This window comes from Neofelis nebulosa, chromosome 2 (genome assembly GCF_028018385.1).
Source record: "Neofelis nebulosa isolate mNeoNeb1 chromosome 2, mNeoNeb1.pri, whole genome shotgun sequence".
NCBI classification, from domain to species: domain Eukaryota; kingdom Metazoa; phylum Chordata; class Mammalia; order Carnivora; family Felidae; genus Neofelis; species Neofelis nebulosa.
In genome coordinates this window covers 184,774,718-184,802,575 of record NC_080783.1, presented here as the reverse complement: position 1 = coordinate 184,802,575, position 27,858 = coordinate 184,774,718, and the positions used below count along the sequence as shown (strand labels likewise).

The 27,858-nt window shown below is 52.8% G+C and overlaps 1 protein-coding gene and 1 long non-coding RNA gene across 2 annotated transcripts; one reads left to right on the top strand and one right to left on the bottom strand.

The window, feature by feature from the left end:
• Nucleotides 1–76: 76 nt before the first annotated feature.
• On the bottom strand, nucleotides 77–17,187 carry LOC131504763 (uncharacterized). The gene is made up of 3 exons (XR_009258145.1): nucleotides 16,252–17,187; nucleotides 4,446–4,729; nucleotides 77–1,212 (listed from the first exon to the last, which is right to left on the bottom strand). It is a non-coding gene; the product is annotated as an uncharacterized LOC131504763 (long non-coding RNA).
• A 334-nt stretch (nucleotides 17,188–17,521) lies between these two features.
• FOXD2 (forkhead box D2) lies at nucleotides 17,522–19,256 on the top strand. The gene has a single exon (XM_058717456.1). It carries the CDS (start codon nucleotides 17,625–17,627, stop codon nucleotides 19,122–19,124), a length of 1,500 nt encoding a protein of 499 aa, XP_058573439.1. The 5' UTR covers nucleotides 17,522–17,624; the 3' UTR covers nucleotides 19,125–19,256.
• The last annotated feature ends 8,602 nt before the right edge of the window (nucleotides 19,257–27,858 follow it).

The window sequence follows — 27,858 nt, the reverse complement described above, 5'->3', positions numbered from 1 at the left end:
CTCACGGACCGCGAGATCGTGACCTGGCTGAAGTCGGACGCTTAACCGACTGCGCCACCCAGGCGCCCCTCAGAGAGATTTTTTAAATGCCTCTTTAATTTTCCTTTATTCAACAGTGTCGGGCTTGCTATGTGCCGGGCCCTGTGCTGGGCTCTGAGGCCAATACAGAATCTGTTTATGCCCTCACAGAATATGCTACATGTCATAGAATGCCCTAAGAATTTTGACACCTTGGTAGATGTTGAAGAAACAAAAACAAAAGCCCTAATTCAACTCTTGTCTTTACAAGTGCCAACCACTTATCTAGAAGTAAGATTTCAATATGATTCTCTCTTCCCCCTTTTAGGGGAAAATAATCTGAATAGAGCCTTTAGGAACCTTAAGCAAATACTCCCCCCTTCATCCTTGTAGAAAACTCGAACCTATCTTTAATCTGAAGACACATTTTTGACACTTAATTTTTGTTTTTATTAAATTGAAACAAGCATATAATCTAACAAGTCAAATAGCAAAGGCCTATGAGAGTGCCTTGCCTACTGTCAGGATCCCTGTTTTGTTCCCTAGAAGCATTTACTTTCAATTCCTATTTGTCTCTTTTGGAATATACTTCCACATTTCTGTTCTCTTGAAACAGTATGATTAATTTCCTATCATAATAATCATTTACCTCTAAAATCATTATTTCTTTCCATCCCTGCCCAAACCATCAGCTTTTAGCATTTACATTCTGTTACCATATGAATATTGTTCTCAGATAAGCTGCTAGTGCATCATGACTACAATTTTTTTTTTTTTGGTGCAACTTTTAACTTTTCCTGGAGTCAATGCCTTATTTTTTCATTTGCCTAGCTTTCTTTGTCCCTATGGCTAAATCTTCCTGTATTTTCCGAAAGCATTGGGGTGTACTTTTTCATGAGGTCAAACTTATCAGGAAGTCTGTCATTGCTGTTGGTGGTTGTATTCTTCCTTTCTTGGGAGTATTTATCTTAGAGTTCTCTGTCTTCCAGATCCAGTATGAGCTGACTGCTCTCCATGTCTGCTGCACAGATGTGGACCTGAAATTTCTCATCAGTGTTATCCTTGGGATTCCTTGGAATTCCCTCCACTTCTGTCCAGTGCTGGATTCTCTGCTTCCTGGATTCCACCTCGTCTTTTTTCTTGGTTTATTTCTTTGTTTCAGTTGAGGTAAATTGTGGGAGAAATTTTGCACGTCTGAAATTAAGATAATTATTTTAGTACGGGAAGCTAAGTGTGCACTTTGACAATGAAATGGTTAGCCCAAAGCTCTACCTTTGTAGAGTCTTATTTGGGGAGGCTGAGGAGGAGGGGAACGGGAAATTGTTTTATGGGTTCAGCATGCACTATGTATGGGGAAGCTGGGATGGTGGCTCAAAGTTATGGAAATGAGGGGTGCCTGTTTTGGCAGGAAGATAAGGCAGGGGACAGTTCTTAGTTCCTTATACGAATATATAGGTGAGCTGAGGGGGTTGCTTCCTAACCTAGGGAGACTTGGAACACTGGATGGATGGCTTTGGGCCCAGGATGGTGCTGAGCTGGTTAGACAGTCTGTTGGACCCAGTTCAAGAAGTGGCCAACCTCACCCTGACAGGGGGAACATTGGGTACATAGAAAAGTGACATCCTTGGAAGGGACATAGGTAAGCAGATCAACAGAGAGGCTCCTTCGTGCAATTTTCAGGGCCGTGGGCTTCACTTGGGAGGGCAGAGGGAAAAATGTACAACATGGAAAACCCTCTACTATTAGTGACTTGGTTGGTTTTAAGCCCATGTGAAGTACCTGTTTGGGAGATCCTGGAAGTATGAGGTTGGGGAGGATTTTGAAAGATACAGGAGGCTAAAGTAGTCTTTTATAAACAAAAAAATTCTGTGGACCCCCAGTATTGACCTAGACCTTAACTTTTTTTTAGGTTTATTTATTTATTTTGAGGGAGAGAGTGTGTGCACGTGTGCATACACACACACACACACACACACACACACACACACACACACGAGTGAACGGGGGAGGGGCAGAGAGAGAGGGAGAAAGAGAGAATCCCAAGCAGTCTTTCCTGCTCTCAGTGCAGAGCCCATCTTGGGGCTTGATCCCATGAACTATGAGATCATGATCTGAGCTGAAATCAAGAACAGGATGTTCAACCGACTGGACCACCCAGGCACCCCAATCTTAACTTTTTATTATATCATTTAGTATGTGCAGATATAAAATTCTTAGACTTGTACCTTGTATGCAACTATAAAACAAAAATTTAATTCACAAATTAAGTTCAAACGGAGCTACAAAATAAAAATTCATATTCATAACATTAATCAAATGTAAAAAAGATATTGTTTTGCTGAAGCTAAATAAATCACTTGCACCATAATTGTGGTCTTGAGCGCTCCATCACAGTCTTTTGGGTTTGGTATGGCTTGAGCCACGATGCCTAAATTCATCCACCATTGTTTTCTTTTGAATGAAGTACAAGCATTCCTTCATATAGCAGGCCATGCCACCAACTGGCCCAAACACAGCATTTACTTATAAAGTCTACATTATTTTTTGCCTTATCTCAAGATTAAAGTAGTATTACTTGGGGTGCCTGGGTGGTTCAGCCAGGTAAGTGTCCAACTTTTGATTTCAGCTCAGGTCATGATCTCAGTAGTTCCTGTGATCAAGCCCTGTATTGCACTCTGTGCTGACAGTGCAGAGCCTGCTTGGGATTCTCTTTCCCTCTCTCTCTGCCCCTCCTCCGCTCATGCATGCTCTCTCTCTCTCTCTCTCAAGATAAATAAATAAACATAAAAAAATAAAAGTAAAACAAACAACAAATGTAAATGAAGTCTCTAAATATCAGGTCTCTGATATTTATATCAGGAGGTCATGGAAGTGGTCAATTATATGCTTATATGAATGTGTTTATGTGAATGTGAAATGAAAACACAACATTCAAAAAATGTTCATAAATTCCTACATGTATAAGAATATGTTCTTGGCCACATTTTGAATTAAGTCCTTGAAAATGAAAAAATGCTTATCTAGGGGAGCCTGGGTGGCTTAGTTGAGCGTCCAACTTCAGCTCAGGTGATGATCTCGTGGTTCATGAGTTCAAGCCCCGAATCAGGCCCTGTGCTGATAGCTCAGAGCCTAGAGCCTGCTTTGGATTCTGTGTTTCCCTCTCTCTCTGCCCCTCCCCCACTCATGCTCTGTTGCTCTCTCAAAAATAAATAAACATTAAAAAATGCTTATCTAAATAACTCTCAGGTTAGAGGAAGATTACTATATATAAATTAATAAAGGTGAGAAGAGTACATATTAATCCATAGGATGTAGTCAAACCTGTGCTCAGAGGAAATTTCATAGCCCTAAATATCTATTAGAGAGGATCTGGGGTGGGTTGGGGTGGGGAGACCAATGAAAAGGTTACTGCAGTATCCAGGCAGAGAACGATGGTAGCTTGGTGGAGGTAGCAGTAGCAATGGAGGGAGACAGGTATACAAAGGTATAGAAATGATCAACCATGTGGCTAAAATCTTTCTATTCCACAGAGGTTACAAACTTTCCCATTTAATCATAGCCTCATGCCAACCCTGAAAGCTTGGGGTGGTCAGTTGACTGGCACACAACCTGGTCTGGCTTGACTGATTTGAGGAGTGACTAATCTCAACACACCGATTAGTACAGAAGAAATGGAAAACACTGTCAGAAACTGTCCCTCCATTGCTCCCACCAGAGAGCACCTAGACTAGCTGATTTTACCCATGAATTCTGTCAAACTATCAAGAAACCCATTTTTCCAGTTTATATAAATTGTTCTAGAACACTGAAGAAATGGAAGACATTCCAATTCTATTTAATACGTTGTCGAAGCCTGATAAAGAAGGGGTGAAAATGCAAAATATAGCCATCCTCGCATCTGAAAGCAGATGCAAAGTTCCTCAGTGAAATAGCAGCAAGTCGAATCTAGTGGTGTATTACAAAAAAATGCATGATCAAACACAGTTTATTCCTGGAATGCAGGGTGGCATTATTAGAATTATCAGCTCCAACTTACAGGATATGAAATTGGGGCTCATAAAGGTTAAGTGACTCACCTGGGCGAAGCTTAGAACTTGACTCTGGTACACCTGACTCCAAAATCATTCTCTGCCTCTGAGGAAGAGGCAAGTGGAAGTGGAAACTGGGCTCAACCCCACCCCCCCCCCCCGCCCCAATTCCTCTAGTCACCCTATTTTCCGCCACGCCCCTCCACGGTCCTGATCTGGAAAGGTATCTTCCAACCCAAGTGACAAGTTTTAGTCTCCTTTGTCTTTCAGTTTTCTACTTCCTTCCCTTCTGAGCTCCATTCTCTCTGACCCCTTTCCCTGTACTCCTGTCCTCCCTCCCTCTCCCCTCATCAATTTGGTGGAGACGAGAGCGCCACCTATTGGCCACCTTTTATGTACCTGATTGGAGCAGGAAATCCAGGGAAGGAAGCCAGGATGCATTTGGATGCTGTTTTCGGCTGGGAGTTGCTTCTGGTGGCTGGAAGTCACTTGCTCCAGTGGGGAACCCAGTTGCTTAGTGTGGAAGAGGAAAACTAGCCGCAGTTACCACCTCTCCTTGGAAGCGCTCCCAGGTCTCCCGTCCTCCTCCATTCTTCTTGGCAGCTCTTGGTAGCTGCCCCGTTGTAGGGGGGCTTGGAATGGGGTTATGGTAGGCAGTCCCAGCTGCCAAGAATTGATCTACTCTGTGAGAGAGAAACAGAGGAAAGTGTGCTGAGCTGAGGTCAAGAAATCTGAGGTCTGGTCAAGCACTCAGGCAACCCCTTTCCTTTCTCTGTCTTTCACAGCGATTCTCAATGCTCTCCAAGCCCCATGACTGTGTGCTCCTCCCCAGCTGAGGACTCACGTGAACCAGATACTGCCCCTGCCTCAGAGGTGTCAAATATAGGTGGGAGACAATATAGTGTGTAGTGTGCTGACAAGATGAGGGGGCTTGTAGGTCACCTTGGTCACTCACCAGTTAGAACCTCTGCTCAGCCTCAATCTCCTCTGAAAAAGGGAGAATGTGCCCTGCCCTCTCTGCCAGGGTGAGATGGCTTTTGTTTTTTTAAAAAACTTTTTAAATGTTTACTCATTTTTGAGAGACAGAGAATGAGCAGGGAAGGGGCAGAGAGAGGGAGTCACAGAATCTGAGACACAGAATCAGACTCCGGGCTCTGAGCTGTCAGCACAGAGCGCGACGCAGGGCTCGAACTCACAAACTGTGAGATCATTACCTGAGCTGAAGTCAGACGCTTAACCAACTAAGCCACCCAGGCACTCTGGGTGAGATGGCTTTTGTAACTGCTAACGTCACTGTGATGGTGGATGAGGATATTCTACCCTGTCTCGCTCATCGGGCAGCCTCACCAGGCTAGGCATGCAGGGCCTTGTCCTGAAATACCCCTTGTCTGGAGGCTGGGCTTGAGGTTTGGGCAGTGGAGGAGAAGTAGAGACAAGAGGGCTCCATCCTGCTTGAGCATCAGACCTTAAGCCTCAGACTGGCTCCCTGAATTGTGTAGGGGCTAGGGCTTGGCGGGCTTCACAAGGAAGTCTTCCTGGAGAAGGTGAGCTCTGGTTTGGGGTCTTGAAGGAAAGGAGAAGGTCCGCTATTCCGGTTTCTATAAAACCGCCTTTCCTCCATCCTAATCCCTGTCCAGCCGGGCAGACTGAAAAAGTCTGACTACTTCCAAAGCAATTTAGGTGGGTCCAAGACAGGAGGAAGAGACAGAGGGATGGGGAAGAGAAGAGCAAAAGGGTAAGGTAGAAAGTTTGGGGTCCTAGCGAGCCGACTCACCTACTTCCCTGCCTGATGGGCCACAGGCCAGAGCCCGAAGGCATCCACTAGATTGGGCTTCTATGTCCCTGCCTTCAACATTAGCCACCAACCATATTTTCAGGTTGGGGCCCACGGGAAGTGTTTAGCACATAGTTACACTTTTTCTACTCACATGTTCTACATACTTAGCCTTATTCATTAGGATGATTCCATTGTTTGCTTGAAAGTATTTATTCATTTGTCAAATAGGCTATAAATTTACTTGGCTTTAAAATTATAAAAATAAAGTATTCAGTGAAAAGTCTCCTTTCCATTTTTGTCATTTATTTGCCCCAACAGATAATCAGTTATTAGTTTTTTATTCATCCTCTTAGCTCTTTTTGTTGTATATACAAACCAAAACAAATATACATTATTTTCTCCTTTAAAAAAAACAAAACAAAATGGGAAGCATAATGTTTACCCTGTTGAGTATCTTGAATTTTTTTTCACTCAATAATATACCTTGGGGTCTTTCCAGATCAACAGATAAAGGGCTTCTTTATTCTATTTTACACAGTATACTATTTCCTCATATAGATGTGCCACTATTTGTCCTCCTATCAATGGACATTTACATTGTTTCCAAGCTTTTGGCATTCCCAAACCAGTTGCAATGAGGCCTTATACATATATCAGGTGTGCGGGTGTATTTGCAGGAGAAATTTCTGGAAGTGCATTTCCACGCAGTCCTTGTCAGGACACCAAGCTCCCTGTGACCACACTGGCTCTTTTGGTAACTGTCCACTTTTATTTCTCAAAGGGCCCCTTGGTGACTGTGGTCAGAATTCCACTTTCTTAGGACTGTCCTCTCCCCAGTGATCTTCCCATCAGAATCTCTCACTAGGGCCCCTCACTAGATGTTTTGCTCTGGATCTGGGAAGACTGGGCACTTGCCATCTCCACTCTGGGTGGGGTCTGTGCCCTGGCCATCAATCTGTCCAGAGTAATAGGCTCCTTCTCCTTTCCAGTCCCCAGACCCTGGGCATCAGTGGCAGGTGTAGGAAGCTCGCTCTTCGGACCTCTACTGTTCAGGCCTCAGGCCTCCTGCCAAATGCTGCCATCTCCCCTTCTCTGCCATCCCCTGTCTCCAATTGTGATTCCCTTCTTCTCATCACAGGGCAACGTTCCTCTCCGGCCTTGGATTTCCCATTTCATCCGGAGCAGCCCCAGCTTTGTGGGAGAAGTGGATGAGGGAAGATCCAGCAGCAGACTCCCTGTGAGAGGCATGCATGTGACTAAGGGGGAGCCAAACTCCACTTCGTAAAACAAGGCCCTCAGCAGCCTGGGAATGTCTGGGTTGGCCCAAACCTGTGATGTCAGCTCCTGTAGCAGATAGCACCATTCTGGCTGACCTAGATCAGGATGAGCAGGAGCCTGGGCAGGTCAAGACCATGCAGAAACGGGGTTATTATTACTGCTGTGGATGGCAATCACTCATGTTTGGAATTGTACGTAGGGCATGGTAGTTGAGAGCCCTGATTCTTGAACCAGACTGTTCAAAACAGGTGATGCACTTCTTACATGTGGATAAGGATAAGGAAACAGAGGACCTGGGAGGGGCAGAGGCATGTTTGAGATTATACAGGAAGGCAGGCACAGGGATGAGAGTAGATCTCAGGCCCCTCGACTCAGGCTCCACTGCTCCTCTCCAGTCACAAGAACATATCGGGGGAGATGCACTCTGCCAGAAGGTTGGAGCAAGCATCCTCAACAATGTGAAGGTTGGAGAGGCCAGCCAGGATCCTCACGGAGGCAATCTGACCCATAGTTGGCTCCAGCTATAGTACTAGGTATCAGGAGTCCCTGTGAGGTGGCAGCCTAGAGAATTTTCTTGGTTTCTGTCTCCCACCCAGCTATCTGGATCCTTCACAAATGAAGACACTGGCTTTGGAAGGTTATTTGTTTGAGACAACTACGAGGTGGGGACATAATTGGAACCCCTCTCTGACTTGTAATCCATCTGCTGTACCTAGATGCCTCTAAGATTCCTATCCAGTGAAGGGCACCTGGGTGGCTCAGTCTGTTAAGTGTCTGACTCTTGATGTCAGCTCAGGTCATGATCTCATGGTTTCTATGACCCGCGTAGGGCTCTACACTAACAGCTTGGAGCCGGCTCTAGATTCTCTCTCTCCTCTCTCTCTGCTCCTCCCCGGCTCATGCTAATGCTCTCTTTCTTTAAAAATAAGTGAATAAACTAAAAAAAAAAACAAAACTACCCCAACATTCCTATCTAGTGATTACCCAGCCTCTGCTCACAAATTTCCAGCGATGGGGAGCTCGCCACCATCAATGTAGCCTATCACACCTCTGAGGGACAGCCCTATTGGAATGCTTTCCTTCCATTGGAGTCATGGATATTGAGTCTCCTGACAACCTTCAGGCTCCCTTTTGCCTGGGTTTCTGTGCTCCAGGTCAACGTTGTAGAGATTTGAAGATGGGGACTGTGTCAACCCTGGGCCCTTTATTCTCCAGGCTAATGACCCTAGACTGGTCCTTTGTGTCTTTGGGCATCTTCCCATCCCCTCCTGTATTAATTAGGGTTAAGTTCAGCTGTGAGTAACAGACTCCACCCTGCCCCCTGCAAAGAAACTTCCACAACAGTGGCTTAACCAATATTGAAATGTGTTTTCTTTTCACATAAGTCTGTGCGGGTGGTTCAGGGTGGTGTGGTACCTCAAAGGCTTCAGGGACCCAGGATTCTTTTCTCTTGTGGTTCTGCTGTTTGTGAAATTCAACTCAAACTAGCAGAACCTCGTTAAACTTAGCTTAAGAAAAGGGAGAATATCATTAGAATGTCTGGAAAGTCGAACATGAAAAAACGCTCAACATCACTCATCATCAGGGAAATACAAACCAAAACCACCATGAGATACCACCTCACACCTGTCAGAATGGCTAACATGAACAACTCAGGCAACAACAGATGTGGGCGAGGATGTGGAGAAAGAGGATCTCTTTTGCATTGTTGGTGGGAATGCAAGCTGGTGCAGCCACTCTGGAAAACAGTATGGAGGTTCCTCAAAACACTCAAAATAGAACTACCCTATGACCCAGCAATTGCACTACTAGACATTTATCCACGGGATACAGGTGTGCTGTTTCAAAGGGACACATGCACTTCCATGTTTATAGCAGCACTATCATCAATAGCCAAAGTACGGAAAGAGCCCAAATGTCCATCGATGGTTGAATGGATGAAGAGGTGGTATGTTTATACAATGGAGTATTACTTGGCAATCAAAAAGAATGAAATCTTGCCATTTGCAACTACGTGGATAGAACTGGAGGGTATTATGCTAAGTGAAATTAGTCAGAGAAAGACAAATATCATATGACTTGACTCATAGGAGGACTTTAAGAGACAAAACAGATGAACATAAGGGAAGGGAAACAAAAATAATATAAAAACGGCGGGGGGGGGAAACATAAGAGACTCTTAAATATGGAGAACAAACAAGGGTTACTGGAGGGGTTGTGGCAGGTGGGATGGGCTAAATGGGTAAGGAGCACTAAGGAATCTACTCCTGAAATCATTGTTGCACTATATGCTAAGTAATTTGGATGTAAATTAAAAAAAAAAAAAAAAAAGAATGTCTGGAAAGTCGAAGAGTTCTAGGTTCAGGCAGAGCCAGGGGACTCGGCACTGGTGTGAAGCTGTCTCTCTCTTTAGGCTGTTTCCCTCTGTGTACAGGGTTCAATGTCAAACAGCATTCTCCAAGTGACCTTCTGGTACGAAAGGAGAAGCACCCCTCCTGCAGTCCCAGAGCCCATATATACCAGAGCCCCAGACTCTCCATATCCTGCAGTCCCAGAGCCCAAAAATCCCAGATCCCCAGAATCTCCATATCCTGCAATCCCAGAGTCCATTTGTCAAATCTTGTTGAAGGAATGACCAGCTCGGCTTAGGTCACTTACTCCTGCATAGACCAGCCACTGGGCCTTGAATCTGCAATGCTATGGTTGATCACGCTGGGTTGTCTGTCTGCTCTTGGAAATAAGTGTGAGGGACACAGAGATTGGACAGTCCCATCAGGGGACTATGGGAGGGGAAGTCTTACCCAGCAGAGAGCTGGGACATCCAAAAACTGTGAATGTGTTCAGTTCATCATGGTAAGGAGATTGAATTTTGTCTTACAAGCAATGGGGAGCCCCTGGAAGATTTTGGCAGGATTTGGCTGGCTCTAGTGGTCACAACATTTTTAAAAGAAGGAAACTGAGGCAGAGAACACGAGAGAGAAATCCAATGAGTGCTGGGGTCAGGGACCATGGAAAAACTATCTCTCACAGGGGGGACATGTTATCCCTTCAGTGGGGACTGATGGAGGAGAAAAATGTCTGTCTTCAGAGAACACATATTTCCATTGGTGATGTCATCTATCTTTCTGGGGAGTCCCAGATAAGAGGGAGAAATATGTCATGCCATTCGTTCATTCACTCGTTCAGTCCTATATCCACATGTCTAACATCCACTGAATACCTACTATGTGTTCGGTTTTGTCCCTGGCAGGAGGTAGAGTGATTGAGAGTGATGAGGAACATTTAATGAGCTCTTTCAAAGTTTCAGGCACTGGGCTGAGTGCTTTATATGCATTATTTCATTTGATGCTCACAACAACTCTATGAGGTAGGTAATTATCATCCCCACTTTGTAGAGGAGCAAGAGCGAGGATGAAGGCAACATAAGGAGCATTCTCAAGGAGCTCACAGTCTACAGGGGGCGACAGACCCAAAAACCCGTCATGACAATGGAGGGAGCTAAGTGCTTTGGGGGCACACAGGCAGGAGCCCCTCAGAGCCTGGCCAGTGTGAGATGTTGTCCGGGGAAGCATCGCATGAAGCCTGACATTTGAAATGGGTAGAGGGTTAGGAGGACTGAGTCAGGCAGGAGTGAGCCTCATGCAAAGGTACAGACGTGAGAAAGGGAGAGCAGTTGTGAGTGGAGGGCAGGGTTTGCAGGGGAGGCTGGACAAGCAGGCTGGGGCCAGGCAGCCTGGTAACCTGTGCAGACAGATGAGCAGGTTTGGGGCAGTAATTACTGGGGCCTCATGGAAATTGCATGAAATTCACCCTCCTAGCTTCTCCTTTAACTTATTAATTGCAAGCACTAGATGGCCTCCTCCTGGGGCTCTGAGGTCTCAGCAGCACCCCCTGGGTGTGCATTAGCAGCAGGGGTTTCTTGGCTCCCCCTCCCTTCCCAGGACAGAGGGGAGTGTGGTAGTTGCTTGATTCGAGGCTGTGCCCAGCCTCCAGCCCATTCACCTCCTGATGTGGGACACTTAGCCAACCCCTGAAATTTGTTATGGCCCTTCAAAGTAGCTTGATCTGGGCTAGGGTTGAGGAAAGGGAGTCTGACTTTCCAGGGCAGCTCTGCTCCTTCTTCCTTCCTGCCCCACCCTGGAGCAGTGACCACTCCCACACCCCATTTGGCCTGTATTTCCCCTCTCCTATGTCAAACCCCCCCCCCCAACCAGTCCTCACGCCTCAACATAAGCCCTTCCCCACATCCAGGTGAAGTGGAGAGGGCTCTTGGCTTGGGAAGTGAGAGGTTAGGGATCTAGTTCCGCCTCTGCTACCAATTTGCTGTGTGACCTTGCGCAAGCCAGCCCTCCCTCTGGGTCTCAATTTCCCCCTCTGGGAAATGAACTTTGAAAACCTACAGTCCAATTTTGGGATAAATGACTTCAGTCTTTATTTACTGGAGGGAAAGAAAAACAGCACACCCAGCGTGCAATGCAAAGGGTGGGTGGAGTATATGGATTAACGGTCTTTTGGGGAAAGGCGAGGCAGGAAGCAGGTCGGCTGTGCAGCGCGGTGTGCGAGCGCTGGAGTCAAGGGTTCAGGCTTTCAGTTCTGAGGAGCTCAGAGCAGAAAGAGAGCAAGATGCTTTGGGCTCTCCAGAGGGCTTCTTTCTGGAGGAAGCGGGATTTGAGCAAGGCTTTGAAGTATGAGTACAGGTTGGGAAGGGACACAAGCATGCGCAAAGAGGAGTCCGGAGGTTATGAGTCTCTGGATGACTTTGCCAAAGGGGTGGGGTGGAGAAAGGGCGCTTTGGTCCTAGACCTGGTCGTCCAGTTCCTGACTCTCTGTGTGGACGCGCCGCTCCTCCAGAGGTCGCTGTTCCCCAGGAATCCGTCACCTGCATCTACTGGGCAAGGCCGAGACTCCCTCTGGTCTCCTCGCTCTGTTTCTGTGGGGTTTACGCGGCTCCACACGGGCTCCAGAGCGGTCAGGCAACCAGCATTATGTCTCCAACCACCCAGGGACTTACGGTCTCACCAGCTACCCTACCTGGGCCTCCGAAAGGCTAAAGGCGACGGCCTGTGTGCGTGTGCGTTGCGTCGGTCACCGGGTTCGGGCGGCTGGGCCCCCTCCTCCCTTCCCTCCAGTCTTGCCCCACTTCAGGGCTGCCGAATTGCGTCCGGGTCCGAGGTCTTGCTGCTCCAGCGGCCGACGTGCAATGGGGTGGGCAGGAGGCCGCCGCTAGTCTCCTGGCTCTCCGCAGCGCCGTGACCCTACGCTCTCCTCTCTCTCCCGGCTGTAGTCCCAAACCCGTACCCAGGTTTGCACCCACACATCCTCCTTCCCCGCCAGGGTCACGCGGTGGGCCCGGGGTGGGTTCGCAATTCCCACGAGGTTGCGCCGCTTCGGGCTCTGGGGTAGAGCTGTGGGCCTGGATCGCAAGGCTTCCAGGGCAGTCCCCTCAATCGTGCGGATGGCAGGAGAGCACTCGGGACAGGTGCCGGTCGGACACAGAGCCACCACCGTCCGGAGGGGCACACACACGCGGACAGAAAAACAGACCCCCGGACCCAGAAACCCAGGACGCACTTAGACAGTAGGGGCACTTACCCCTGAGGCTGACGCTCTGACACACCTGGAAGCGTCCCCTTGACCCCTGCCCCCAGCTGCGTGTCTCTCAGGCGAGGGGGAAGCCTGTGGCAATGCGGTCGCCGGGAAGCCAGAGCCCCAGGTCCGGCGGCTGCGGGGCCGTGCTGTTTTCACCCTCGCCTGGGCCCGCAACCCTCTTCCCACGAACCAGAGTCCGCAGGCTCTGCAGCTCGCTCAGGTCTCAGCCGCCGCGCGGTGCTGAGGCCGTAGGGGGGCTCAAGCGAGCCCCCCCCCCCCACTACAAAGTCCCAGGATAGGGGTGCTGGGAGGTGACCGTGGCCAGGCAGGGTGAAAGGAGAGAAAGACGTTTCCTCCGAGAAGTGGAGGGTACGCGAGGTGTGGGCAACAGCGGGCGGGCAGGGCAGGTGGTCGGCGGCGGTGAAGGCGCACCCGCTGGGAGCTCGGTCATTTCTGTGCAAGCAGTGGGTCCGACCTCTCTCTGAACTCTGACCCGGAGCCCGGCTCCTGTGTGGGGGGAGCCCCGCCGCCTGACGTTCGTCCTTGTTTGTCTCCGGATCTGGAGTCTCCCGCCTCCCGCCCGGGCCGGGGAAGCCAATCGCTCTGGAACAGGCGGAGATCCGGGTGGAGGAAGGGATCGAGAGACGTCCCGGCTTCGGCCCAACAACTGTCTCGCCCCAGAGCTGTAGCCGGATGGGGGAAGGGGAAGTGGGGGCGGCTGCGCAGGTTTCGCCGCTTTCCCCTGGGCTGGCAAGGTTTGTGAATAAAATTAGAGAAGTGTGCGGGCGGGGTGTCCCCCTGCCCGGCTCAGGCCGTGCTCGGCTCGAAGAGCTCACAAGGAGGCAAGGCCGCGTGCGGTCGGGCCTTGCAGCGTCCCCGCCTCTTGCTAGCTCCGCGCCGCTCTTCGCCACTTTCGCGATTACTTCATCATATTCTCATAACCATCTGATAGCTCTCGCTTTCCCCTCGCAGAGAACAGCACGGTCACAGCGACCATGAGAAGGAAAGGGAGGGGCCATAAACGGAGGGACACCACTGAGAGCTAGCAACGCATCACAATAAACAGGCAACAACTCCCCGGTCTGAACATTCTGGAGAGGACCCTGCCCCCCCCTCCGCGTTCCCCCGACACCCCGCCCCCCCCCCGCAATGGGCGCCCCCAAACCCCTCTTTCCAGTTGTTTCTTGGCTGCTGGAGGGAGGTGGCCAAATAGTAAGGCAGAGGAAGGAGGCTGCAGGACCCCACTAGTGATACTGTAACCAAGACCCACAGAGCCTGTGCCCTCCTGCTTCTTGAAGGCTTCAGGCATGGGGGCTGAAGCACAGGTTTCGCCAGAGGAAGTGACAGACTCACCAGAGATAGCGAACCGGAAGACATAGAAGAAGCTGAGCCCACGGTGGGAAAGCTGGTGCCAGGGTACAAGTGCAGGAAACTAAATGCATTCCATGTGTCCCGTAACCCTTCTCCCAGCCCCCAGTTTTCACCTACTCCTGGCATTGCTCAAGACAAATTGGCCCTTCTAGATTTACACTAGAACCTTGGAAGGGATGAGCAACTCCCAGAAACACCTCTCCCCAGGGAAGAGTGGAGCTTGGTCAGGGGCTAAGCAGACTTATTTGGATAAGTAAAGGAGCTCTGGCCTGAGAGTCTTGACACTTGGGTCCAAGCCAACCCTGGGAGTAGGGTGAGGGGCTTTAAAAGCCTGGCCAAGTCACATGATCTCCTGAGCCTGTTTCCACTTCTGTAAAAATGTATGTGGGCTTGAAGGGTCCGGATGATTCCTTAAGATCATGTTCCACCCCCACATTGCAGAATAGGGGCTAGGCGTCCAGTATCCCTTTTTCCCAACCTGGGTCTCAGCAGCAGGGCCAGGCAGAGGCTGGGGTGGCAGCCGCAGCTGCTGGGTAGAATTTTGCCTGGACCATCAGAACCCAGGATATCTGGGCAGCAAATGCCTCAGCCGGTCTTACCCTGAAGCTGGGCAGGAGGCTGGAGCCTGGGGAATCTGAGAGTGCTGACAAAGAAGGGAGTTACTGGTTCATGACTGCCACTTTAGAAATGAAGACATTCTGAAGGTGAGATGTAGTAAGACGATGCCAATGTCGTTTTTCTATTTTCTTAGATACTAGCAGAGAGAGCTGGGCTGGAGCTGATATGTGGTACACAGTGTGGGGTGTCTGTGAGTGTGGGAGAGTCTCCATGAAGTAATAAGCAAGCTTAGGGTATGTGTAGGTTGCCAGATAAAATAAATCTGCTAACTCTAGCAACCTAGGTATGTGAGCTTATATGGGCTGATGCAAAAAATTTCTTTCCAAAGCCCCTTCATCTTTTTTTTCCCTTTTTCTCCCCCCCTAGAGGGCCTTATCTCCTAGAAAATTCCAATCCCTCAAGGCCTCTAGTCCTTGCCCAATTTCTTGTCCATGGTTTGAGGACTGGCCCTCTTCTCTTCTTTCCAAAGACAGTCTGTTTATGTACACCCATCACGCTAGGTGGATCCCCTTGGTCTGAGGTGTGTGGTTGTGAGGGGATCCGAGGACTTTCTCTCCCAGGATAAGAGCAGCCAGACCTGCTTGCACTCTCCTCTGCTCTTAGCCAGATGGCACGGGAGGATGGAGACCTCTATCATGAAGATTAAGTGACAAGCACCCAGCCCTGCTCTATCTTGTAGGAGCCTAGGTGAGTCCCTTCCTCCTTCTGGGCCTCTGTTGCCACATCCGTGGAATGGGAGAGTTACATTTACACCAGATTATTCCATAGACTGGAGACTTAGATAAAAGAGAGAATGTATCCACTCTCACATCAACCCTGCTGAGATACAGCCTGCAGAGGCTGCGGCCCCCACCCTTCTCCCAGCACTTATCTTCAGGGGACCTACTTCAGCAGTGACCCGAGAGGGTTAGATAACTCAGTTATCCCAGCAGGGGTAACCCAGTGGAAGGCTAGACCAGAGCTTGGGATCAGGATGGGAGGCTACCCCACCCCCCCCACCTTCTTTCTCTCTCCCCAAGAGTCTGCAAAGTGCTTGCAATACCCTCTTCCTAAGTAGCCTAGAGTGATATAGCTACTTTTAGGTATTAGCATGAGGTAGGTGCTTTTAAATCTCACTTTTATAGAGGAAGAAATAGAACACAAAGAGTTTAAGAAATTTACCCAAGGTGACAGAGCTGGGAAATAATAAAGCCAGGACCAGAATCCCAGCAGCCTAATTTCAGAGTCCCTGCTCTAGGGACTCTGCTCTAGGCAAAGGAGAAAACTGAGGCTGGGTAGGGGAAGCAGCTTGCTGATTGTCATACAGCCTTGTGAAGGCTGAGGGTGCTGGGTCTCAGGCCTCGCATGCCGGAGCTTTGACCACTGCGCGGCGCTGGAGGGGCAGCAGCCCGTCCATCAGCTCAGTTCTTGCCCACAACCAGGGCCCTCACCTCTGTCTCACCCCCCCTCCCGGGTTGAGACGGGCCCAGTCTGAGCTGGAGATACTGGTTGCTGGGTTCCTGGTCAGGGGAGAAAGAGACTTAATGGGATGGGCAGAAACCCGGCTGGTGAGAAGAAGAGCACAGGACCAACCTTGTGTGCACAGGATCCTGAGAGATGAGGCAACGCTGGCCCAGGGCTGAGGTCAGGGTTCATTGAGGAAGGTCTCTGTGGGGGTCCTGCTGCTGGTCCGTAGAGCCTAAGGGTCCGGGGCCGGCCAGAAAGGGGGGGGGGGCAGCCCTGCAGTGCGACTGGGGGTGGGGGAAATTGAACGAGGGATTCTCGACCCCCAGAGACACCCGGACAAACGCAGGGTTTCCACTGGAAACGGAGGCAGAGATTCACTGAAGGCGAGAGACAACAGAGTCACTGAGCCCAAGACAAACGGATACAAAGACGAAAAAGGGCGGAGTACGGGCAAACTCAGAGCGATGGCTCGGTCCGGGCTCCCGGAATGCGGCCAGAGCGCCGCAGAGAAGCTTCGGGGAGAGCCCGACAGGCGGGCGACGCGCTCCTGGGTCTTCCCGCACACAGTCCCGCGCCTGGAGTCCCGTGGCGCCGCAAGAGGATGTGTGGCGGGGTCTCGGCCTTGGAAGGGAGGAGAGGAGCTCAGCCGGAATCTCTCACCTCTCCGAGGCCCGGGGCCGAGAGCGCCAAGTTTGCTCCTCGCGATCACTCAAGTGCGTCTCCCTTTCGGCCGGAAGCCGCTCGGGCTCCGGCGGGCCCCGCGCTGGCAGCTTGCGTCCGCGCTTCTCAGGCTCGCGCTCGCGCTCCAACTGCGCCTCGGTCTTGGTGGCCCCCAGGCGCTGCCTTGGGAAGATGATAGGTGGGGGCGTCGCTACTTCTCCCGGCGCCAGCTGGCGCCCTCGTGAACCTTAACATCCAGGGTCTGAGCGCACTGAAGGCAGCGGCTCCAGGGAGCGGAGCGTTTGCGGGATCTGCGGGAAAGGAAAGACCCGCCTCCGGCCACCGGAGCCAGCTCCCGCCGCGGCGGCTGTTGGTTCCCGCCGGGCCTCTCCGCCGAGGCACTCCGCCCGCCCCCTCCCGTCCCGCCCCACCCCGCTCGGGGAGCTCCGCCCCGGGTTCGCGCTCTTCCGCCTTAGGCAGCCGCGAGGCGGGAGGGACTAATCCCCCTACCCCCCCATCCCGGGAGGGACCGGGGGCCGAGACCGGCCAGGGTCAGGGGAAGCCTCAGCTTCTTCCGCCCGCGCCCCGGGTGCAGGCGCCCTGCTGGGGCTCCCGGGGCAGAGGAGGGGGCAGCCAGTCGGGTGCTCACCGAGAGGTGAGAGCGGCTAGTTGGGCCACGAGGGGGCGCTGCGGAGCTGGGGACACCCCTCCCTACCCGCCTCAGTCCCCCGCCCCCTCCCCGCCCGCGCGCAAAACACACTCGCCCCAGAGGCAGCGCGGCGGAGCCCGAGCCGCGGCCGGAGCGGAGCCGGGAGAACGGCGGTGGCGGCGGCGGCACCATGACCCTGGGCAGCTGCTGCTGCGAGATCATGTCCTCCGAGAGCTCCCCGGCCGCTCTGTCCGAGGCCGACGCAGACATAGACGTGGTGGGCGGCGGCAGCGGCAGCGGTGGGGGGGAGCTCCCTGCCCGCTCCGGGCCCCGCGCCCCCCGGGACGTGCTCCCCCACGGCCCCGAGCCTCCCCCGGAGGAAGCCGAGGCGGACGCAGCAGAGGACGAAGAGGAGTCCGGCGGCTGCTCGGACGGCGAGCCACGAGCCTTAGCGTCCCGGGGGGCGGCGGCCGCCGCAGCGGGAAGCCCCGGGCCAGGCGCGGCGGCGGCCCGGGGCGCGGCGGGGCCCGGGCCGGGACCGCCGTCGGGGGGCGCGGCGACGCGGAGCCCGCTGGTGAAGCCGCCCTATTCGTACATCGCGCTCATCACCATGGCCATCCTGCAGAGCCCCAAGAAGCGCCTGACGCTGAGCGAGATCTGCGAGTTCATCAGCGGCCGCTTCCCCTACTATCGGGAGAAGTTCCCCGCTTGGCAGAACAGCATCCGCCACAACCTCTCGCTCAACGACTGCTTCGTCAAGATTCCCCGCGAGCCGGGCAACCCGGGCAAAGGCAACTACTGGACGCTGGACCCAGAGTCGGCCGACATGTTCGACAACGGCAGCTTCCTGCGGCGCCGCAAACGCTTCAAGCGGCAGCCGCTACCGCCGCCGCATCCACACACGCACCCTCATCCGGAGCTGCTGTTGCGTGGCGGGGCTGCGGCGGCGGGGGATCCCGGCGCCTTCCTGCCGGGCTTTGCCGCTTACGGCGCCTACGGCTACGGCTACGGCTTGGCGCTCCCGGCCTACGGCGCACCCCCGCCGGGCCCGGCCCCGCACCCGCACCCACACCCGCACGCCTTCGCTTTCGCCGCCGCCGCCGCCGCCGCCGCGCCCTGTCAGCTGTCGGTACCCCCGGGCCGCGCCGCTGCTCCTCCACCCGGACCTCCGACGGCCTCGGTGTTCGCGGGCGCAGCCTCGGCTCCGGCCCCTGCGCCTGCCCCGGGCACAGGGTCGGGCCCTGGCCCCGCAGGCCTGCCCGCCTTCCTTGGCGCGGAGCTGGGCTGTGCCAAAGCCTTCTACCCTGCGTCGCTGAGCCCTCCCGCAGCCGGCACCGCGGCCGGTCTGTCCACCGCCCTCCTGCGCCAGGGTCTCAAGACGGACGCGGGTGGTGGTGCGGGCGGCGGGGGCGCCGCGGCCGGCCAGAGGCCTTCCTTCTCTATAGACCACATCATGGGCCACGGTGGCGGCGGGGCAGCACCCCCGGGCGGAGGCGAGGGCTCCCCGGGATCGCCATTCGCGGCGGCGGCGGGTCCTGGGGGTCAAGCCCAGGTCTTGGCCATGCTGACTGCCCCAGCCCTAGCTCCCGTGGCCGGCCACATCCGCCTCTCGCATCCCGGGGACGCGCTCCTGTCCTCAGGGCCCCCGTTTGCCAGCAAAGTCGCCGGCCTCAGTGGCTGCCACTTCTGACCACGTCGAGCTCAGGGCCAGTTAGGCCCGCACTCCTCAGCCTCTCCCGGGAGCTCCTGCGGTCCCAGCGGAACTCAGGGAGTCTATTTATGAAGAGTCTCCAGACCTTGAGTCGGCGCGCGTGACTTGGCACTTCAGGAACAGGCTCCATGCTCAGAATCTTGCCGATAGTTGGGACGAAGCGGGCTCCATCGCTCAGGGAGAGGCCCAGGTCTACGCGATGAAGTCGCAATTCATGATCCCATTCCAATTTGAGCAGTTAAAGGGGCGGCGGGGGGTGGGGAGGGAGCCTTCACTTTTTCCCAGCCTCTGCGCCTCTCAGAGGCCCCGGAGGAATGCTTTCCCGGAGGGATGTCTGCCCAGGCCCTGCGGATTCCGCCAGAAACACCAACTGCGCACAGAGAGGTCTCCCTTTCTGCCTCTCCCTTACTTCTTCCCCAACTTTGAGGCCCTGCTTGTCCAATATTATAATTTAAAGACACTTATTATCCGCTTTGTGCTTAAAAGAAAATTTCAACTTTTTTTTTCTTGCTGTTTTCCAAGGAAGTTCATTTTCTCTGAAGCCTAAAGCAGTGTCTACACAGGCAAAGTTGAACGGAGAGGTTAAGTGAGGGGTCTCCACAATCCCTGCAGAAGCTCTGGATCCCACTGCGCTGAGGAACATCCTCCCTCTTTTGTGTTGGGGGGTGCTTTTGAAGGAACTTTTCCCCTTTCCCATGGCCGGCTGGGTCCAGCCATCCAGGGCCGGCAACCCTCACAGCATTCTGCTCTGTCCCAGGCCCTGGGATATTTATTGTAGCTAAGGCAATGAGGTTGGGGTGGGAGAGGAGGGTCTGGGTCAAGGACTGGAGAGGTGGGGGTGGGGTGGGCAAGGGCACATCCTGTGGCAGGGGGTCCTGTAATTATGTGTAAATATCTGTACAGCGGGCTGCTATCTGCGTTCTCTGTCCACTGGGTGTGCATTGATTTAGACTTCTCCACTGCGGGGAGACTCTGAAATCGTCTGATGGTTTGTGTGGAAGAAAAGAAAAATCTGTCTTCCCCCCCTCCCATTCCCCATTGGTGTCAGTTGAATAAAGGTATGTGAACTCAGCAGTCACCAGCTCTGTCTGCTTGCCTGCACTCCCCTTTGCCAGTTGGGGCTCTCCCAGACCCCTAGCTCCGGGGCAGAGAGGGAGTGAGGAAGGGCCCTGGGCAGCCCAGACAGGTAAATGAGGGCTGGGGCTTATCGGGTACAGGGGATATCGTGGCCTTGGCCTTTGGCTGTCAATGGGGCCAGGATTCTGGGAAGCCTGTGACCCCTCCAGCACTTTCATTTTCACTCTGGTCCTAAATATCCGCCTGGGGTTCTGCAGAGAGGTTTTGTTTCAAATGCACCTGGGAACTCTCATCTTCTCGTTTAGACTTTAGTGTGGCCTGGGCTTATTTGGGTGCCCAGTGCTCATGGCCATTATACCCATGAAGTACAGTTTCAGTGAATGTGTCTTGATGCATATTCTGTACGCCTCTGTGTGTGGAGGCTTTCGTGGAGCTTGTGATTCCTGTTTGTGTTTCTGAGGGTCATCACATATCCCTGCTTTTTGCCCTTCTTTGGGAGGGGGAGGTGAGTTGTATTTTAGGATAGCTGTGTTTTTTATTCCTCTGCAAGTTCATGAATGTGTGTCTGTTTGTGATTCTCTGTCACAGTCTTTTTCTGAGTCCCTAAGAGGAGAGAGATTTCTCTTTAGCCGCTGTAGATCGTTCCTTGGATACCCCTCCCCCTCACCACTGGGGGACTGGTCAGAGTGAAAAGCTTGCACTGGGGACTGTGGAACCCCTCTCTCCTCCAGCCTGCAAGAGTTAGAAGTGCACACTATGAGCCAAAGGGGAGAGTTAGTGCGGTCCTCCTACTCTGTTAAAGCAAACCTCCTGAACCCCTGAGTCTTGCTCAGAGCCAGAACCTACTGCAAAGCCATCGGGCTGGCTGAGTCTTCCATAAGCCCATTGAGCTTCCCAGCTTGCTGCCTGTGTCTGGGACTCCAGGTGGCTGGACTCGCAAGCATGTTAGGCGAGAGGTGATGCTTTGGGGGAAACAAAGATGGTTAGTTAGCTCTTTCTCTGTACATTCAACCGGGGAAATAGAGAAGGAGAAATACGGAGGTGCAGAAAGAGGCAGTGCTGCCTTCACAGAAAATAGACGCACGCTGAGGGCGAGTGTTGGGTGACGGTGGGTGACACACTGAAGGAGGAAGACAGGGTCAGGGAACCAGTTGTAGAGAACTTGAGAGGGTCAAGCAGGGAGAAGCCCCACAGACCTCTTGAGCCAGATTCTCAGGCATCGGCAACAGTAGGAAAGGAGGAGGAGGTAGAGGACAGAGTGCTCTGTAGAAGGAGGGTCAGAACCAGGATCAGGGTAGGAAGAACACACCAGGGCTGAGGAGCAGTGGTCTCCTGCCTGAGGAGAGGCTCCGAAGTCTCTCAGCCCATTCCCCAGTGGAGGAGAGACAAGGTTGGAGGTGCGTGGAGTAAATGCAGCCCCTTTGCCAGAGGTGAGGTGCCTTCTCCATCTCGTGGAGACACTGCGGGAGGGTAGGGAGGTAGAATGCGGTGGGCCACCTTCCCAGGGTTTTATCAAACAGCCCACAAGAAGTAAGGTTAGAGTCAGCGGTCAAAAGAGCGAAATGCCTGCTGATACGGGGATAATGGCTCTGGCTGGCTGCTTGGTTGGCTTCGGTTGCAGAGTTTGATTTCATTTCTTTTGAGAACGGTTGGACATGACCATGTGTGTGTTTGCCCTCAATAAAACATTTTGTAGCGTACATGGTCTCATTTACCATGAGTATGTCACTCCCAGGTATTAGGTTGGAGCTGCAAGTAAAAGATTTATCAGTTGGTTTTTTTCTTCTTTAGAAGAGAAAAAATTAAGTCAGCCAGAAGGTGGATAGATAGATAACTGCTTCAGCTGTTACTTCCAGGAGAAGCAGCAGATCCTTCTGGACTCCTCAGTGTGTGATTGTGAAAGTGTGTGTGTGTGTGTGTGTGTGTGTGTGTGTGTGTGAATTCATCTAAGCATGTTGCTTGTATCTATCTATATGTGTGTCAGAGGGTCCGTAGCAGGAAAAGATAGAAATAAGAGCATTGGGAAGAGTGAGATGCACCCTTCCAGGGGCTTCTAAGAAACTTGAGGCCACAGACCCATGGTTCAGATCCTAGTTTCACCATGGGCCAAGGCCAGATCTGGCTCAGATTATGGCTGGGGGGTGGGGTGGGCAGAAAGAAGCCACAGATGCCCAACTAGCCTTGAGAAAGACCAAAAAAAGAATTGCTGAGAGACCTGCACTACTGAAGGCAGGGGAGATGGGAGGGTGTTTAGAATTTGAGAGTCCTTTGGGTTGTGTGGGCCCAGAACCTGTAAATGAGGAACTGGCAAGGACCCACCTGGGACCTGGACTGTAGGGAAGAGCAGGGAGAAGGATGAGGGAATTGTAGATTTGTAAGGTAGAGCCCTCTGTCTTGTTCCCCCCAATCCACAGACCAGAGGGATTCAGTAAATGGCTCCTTCCTACCCCGTGGGTGCAAAGGGTGCGTGTTCAGTGTAAGGTGGCGTACTTAGGGATCAGCCTCCTGGGAGGAGAAAATAGGCCATCCCATCTGGAGCAGCTTCTGTGGGTTCCCTCCCAGTCCTGGTAGAGAGGACTGAGCTTCTACCCCCGCAGGCCCCAACAATCGGTGACAATAAGAAAATATCCAGGGCACACCTTCATCTCTCGAGGTGAGAAAAAAAAATGCTAAGAAATCGGCCTGGGGTTCAGAGAGTGCTGTTGAGAGCGGGCAGTTTAAAGGGGAAGAAAATTGGCGAATTTCACTGGTCAATTTCACTTCATTTCGTTCAATTTCGTTCAATTTCATTCCTTTTCATCCGGCGCCGGGAGGCCCGAGGCCACAAGGAGGGGGAGGGGTCTTTCCGGACAGAATTTACCCCATCTTGCAGATTTACTTTCTATGGCTGAGAACAGCCTTGATTCTCAAACTTTGACATACGTCTTTCAGCCACGACCAGGGGCACGCATTTTATTTTAATTTATTGAAGGGCATTAGGTTTGGGTGATCGAGGCACATCGGTGAACCTCTCCTCTTGCAGCCCAATTAAAGTGGTTAATTCTTTTCACCGCCGATTCCTCCCCATCTTTCTTTTCTCCTGGGGCTCCCCGGACCACCCAGGAGCGGGAGTTGAGGTGGGGGCGGACACTTCCCCTCCATATCCAATTTGTTCTCGCCACAGCGGGCGCGTCTTCGTGGTTACAAAGCGCTTTTCCCCTGATGACTTTTTTCCCCTTTTCAAAAACACTTCTCTCTCTCCCCTTCAACTAGCAACCCTCCCCAGGCCCACCCCTCCTCCCTCTCCGCTCGGGTTTATTTAAACTTCGCCTCCTCCAGAGCCGCCGTAGCGCGCACTTAATGAAGTTGAAGGCTCGGTGAGCCCGGGTGAAGAGGGTTTGGAATCCGTTGAAAGGGGCGTTTTTGTGACACTGATTGGGGCGGGGGTGGGGGCGGTCGCGGACCAGACAATGACCGATCAGGCGGGTTTTCCTTCGCATAGGGTCAGGCGAATAAAGGCGCCGATGCTGTTTAAACGAGGGACCCTGCAAGAGAAAAGGAGAAAAGATTTTGAGTGTGGAGCGTGCCTCGTAGGATTTCGAGCGGTTGGAGCAGGCAGCTCACATAGAGTCTTTACGGACCGGATTCGGAATTTAATTCATATCCTGCGCATCCAGCCAAAGAGAAGAGAGGCGAGTTTGGGTTTGTGCCTAAGTTATTACGATGCGTGGTTACAAAGGTTGTCTAGGCTAAGGACTGGAGATGCGTCCTGGAGGACCAACCGGGATGATGAGACCCAGCTCACATTTGTCCTTGGAGCTGGCGCTCTGGGATTTATGGGGAAACGGTGAAAGAGAACTTGAGGTGGGCAAAGGTCGTACAGGATAATTCAGCCTCCTAAGCGTTTCGTCTGTCAGGGTATTTGAGCGCAAAACAAATGTTCATTGGCGTTTTGGAGCGTGATTGTTTTGTTCTTTAAGGTCGGCGTAGACGCGTACCAGCCTACAAAGCTGTAGGGAGGCTAGAGATTCCTAGCTGCAGTTTCGGCAACGAATTTGTCCGCGAGCAAGTGGGCGCGGCGCAGAGCGGGGCGGAGCGGGCACCGCCTCCTTTCGTAGCCGAGAGAGCGGTGCGGCCGGACGCTGCGGCCGCGCGGGAGGCCGAGACCTCGGACTGCTGCGAAGCAAGGCGATTTCCTCCCGTGCCTGCGCCCCGGGGGTGCACTGAGCGCCCCCATCCTTGGGGTCGTTTCCCACCCGCGCTCGGCTCCCAGCTCTGAGTCCCGGGTCTCCGCGGAGCGAGCACTCTCTTTTCGTTCCACACGGACTCTGAGCGGAAGTCGCTCGCGGTCTGCGTCTTCGCTTTTCTCCTTGCGGCGGGGGTCTACGCCGGGTGCCCTCCTCCCGGCCACTGACAGCCTCCTCGCCGCAATTTCATACTCCTGGAGGGGGTCGACAGGGTCCCGGTCTTCACCCCGCCCTTCAGTTACTCGGAGATGCGTGGCTCCCGAGGGATGCGCAGCGGCCCCGCAGGAGCGGCTGGGGAGATGCGCACAGTTACGGCTACAAGGGTCCCGCGCGTTTCGCCTTAGGAAGCCGGTGCCTTGTAGGTCTGTGCTCCGTTACCCCGATGTTGGAAAATCGCCTTAGACTGGTCTCACCTCCGGGACATTTCTGTCTCTGCAGGCAGAAGTACCGTTGGAATTGCGGTTGCATGGATTTTAGGACTGAAAAAGACAAAATATTGGGGTAACAATATATCTAAATCTGTTCCTTCGATTCTGTCCCTTCGATTTGAGAAGCATATTTCGAATGATCTGTGTAGACACTGCAGAACAGAGTCTGTGTGGAGGAGTGGGGGGCGCTGAGGGGACAGGATCGGGGCTTACTGTCCAAGTTAATTCCTGCCGCTTACAGGGTGCCCTCGTTTTGCGCCCCTCTACCCCAGCAGGTGTTGGTGCTACTGGGACTCCCTAACTTAGATACCCCATCCCATTTAGATGCAGATGTGTGGGGACCCCGCCGAGTGTGGGGAGATCTCCACCCCTGCCGTCCACTTGGTCCTTCCCTACCCTCGGAGTCGCCTCTTGTCCTGGGCCCAGTGGGTTCACGTCTCAAGTGCAGAGTTCCATGCAAATGTTTCAATCTTTTTGGGCCAGTTCTCACTTCCTCAAGCGTCACCCCAGTTGAAGAGGGCCGCTGGTGAGGTTATCGCTTAAATTACCCTCAGACCCAGATGGCAGGAGCCACTTTCTGCACCAGGGCGGAAGGTACCAGGCCGTGATCGCACCGCAGATCAGTTTCGGAGCCCGGGAGTGGATCCAAAGACCCGGACTCCCAGTACAAGGAGTCGGATCCGGGGCTTGGAGGGCTGGCTTCTCTCCCAGTTCCCAACGTCCTGGCCACTCTGGCCAGTCACGCTTTGTGGAGCCCCAGGCAAGAGGGAGGATAGAGGATCGTCCTGAGTGTCCTTTTGCAAACCCATGCATCTTTGATATAGTATTCGAGGGCAGATGGACTGCTAGGCCGCTCCCGGGTTCTGATGCACTCCAGGCAGCTGCTCTGGCCTCTGATCTGGGTTCCTCTGTTGATCATCTGAAGATTGTAAGTGAGGTCAACATCAGGACTTAGTCTGGTGTCCAAGAGCAGTTTTCCTGTCTAAGGAGTTACCTGATGAGAATCAAACACAGGCAATTTAATTTGCCTCCAGTCCTGGAGATCTCTTTCCTGTCTGGCTTCATCCTTCTTCCCCCAAATATTCATTGAGCACCTACTATGTGCTGGGCATTGTGTCAGATATACAGCAGCAAACGTCTACCTAGTGTCATTATGTGCTATCTAACTTCAGTAGTTGAGAACCAAAGGAGAAGGCAAAACAAGACATTATCACCATATTTGAGGTAAAAAAAAATTGGTGTTTTAAGAGTTAAGGATGGTAGATTTCCAATTTATGATGATGGTTCCAGGTATCACAGCTTTTTGGATGTTTGGGGTCTGTGACTGTGTATATGTTGTGGATGAGAGAGGACCTTTATGTATCGGCGTATCTGGGTGACTGTGCTTGGGGAGAAATAGTTGTGAGTGATTCTGTGTGCTATATTTGTGACTGTATCAGTATGAGTCCAAGAGTGTGGATCCCCCTCCTTGGGTAGCTGAAGCAGAGGCTGGAGGGATGTAGGTGTGGAGGGCTGGGGTGAAAGGGTTAGGAATGGGTGTCTGTAGGGGTGTAGAGGAGGAGGCCTAAGTTTTGAGCCTCTTCCCCCATTCTTCTAGCAAAGACTGAGGCCTGCCTTCCCCCTACTTCCTTCCCCACTTCAGAGAAGGCTCAGAATGCAGAGCACCCAGTGAGGGGGCTGAGGGGCACAGTGACTTGACCAACAGTGGAGCAGGCTGGATTCCTGCTGAAAGCTCCTGCTCCCTCCCTTTCCTGGGGGTGTCTAACCCTCTTAGCCTGCCTTTGATTCACCACGGCTCCAGGTTGTTCCAGAGTAGCCAAGGGGCTCCATTGTCTGGCCTCTGACCTACACTCATGCCAGGTGCAGTGAACCTCCCTCCCTCCAGCCTGCACGGAGGGACTAGGCCTGGGATCCTGGGGAATTTTGGAGCCTACCCTTCCATTCCCAGGAAACTATCCTCCAGCAGGAAGGGGGTAGGTGCAATTTGTGGAGCCAGTAACACTGGAGTTTGCAAGGCTTCCAAGGCTAATATTGAGCTGATGGGCAAATAGGTCGGGGTAAGGAAGGGTAAGGGTGGGAATTTGCCCAAAGTTGCTCAGCATTGTGTAGCCTGCAGCCTCTCATGCATCAGCATTGGTAATTAAATCGTTTGGCTGGATACTTTGAGGAAACTAAAAATCCAGCATCTCCCTTTGTACTCTAGAGAAATCTCGAAGTGTTGTCTGGCTATGGATGCTTCTGAATCTCCTTCCTTCCCAGAGGCAGAGTGTGAGAAAGTCGAGATCAAGGTGTGGGAGAGCAGTCAATTATCCAGATAAATCAGGGCATGAAATCAGTTCAGCTGAGGTGAACAAGGTGCTGGCAGCAGTCAGGAGGAGTGCAGGGGAGCAACAGCATCTTGGGCTCTGCCATATTCTGGGTTCCTGGGCTGGGGAAGGCAGCTGAGTCCTTCCCCCAGCCCCAGGCTGTGCAGAAGGCTGGGTACCAGCTTGGCTGAGAGAAGGGGTTGGGGGTGCTGATCAGAGTTTTCCAGTCAATCACTGCTCTTCCTTCAGTTTTCCCAGGCAGTAGCACCCCTCTCTCCCTACCTCTATGAGTCTGTTGTTGGTGAACCTGGCGATTCCAAGCCTTGCTTCCTGTGCCCCAACTGACTTCAGACCTTTTAGACTGTTGTAAACACGGGAAGAAAATCCAGGCCACCTAGGTCCCAGGCTACTCTGGTTGGAGCCACTCCTTCCCAGATGGGAGGTGTTGGCTGAGCTTCAGGGCTTTGAGAGGTAGAGGTCTGGGGGAGTGTTAGCCTTGTGTGTGTGTGTGTGTGTGTGTGTGTGTGTGTGTGTGTGTGTGCGCACGCGCGCGCGCACTGGGGGTGGGTAGGGAGAGCGCGTCTGAGGGTGTGCGCATGTGCCAGGCAGGCAGCAATAAAGATTCTGATCTTCGTACCAGAGATCTGATGCCTCTTTCCCCCTCGTTCTCAGTCTT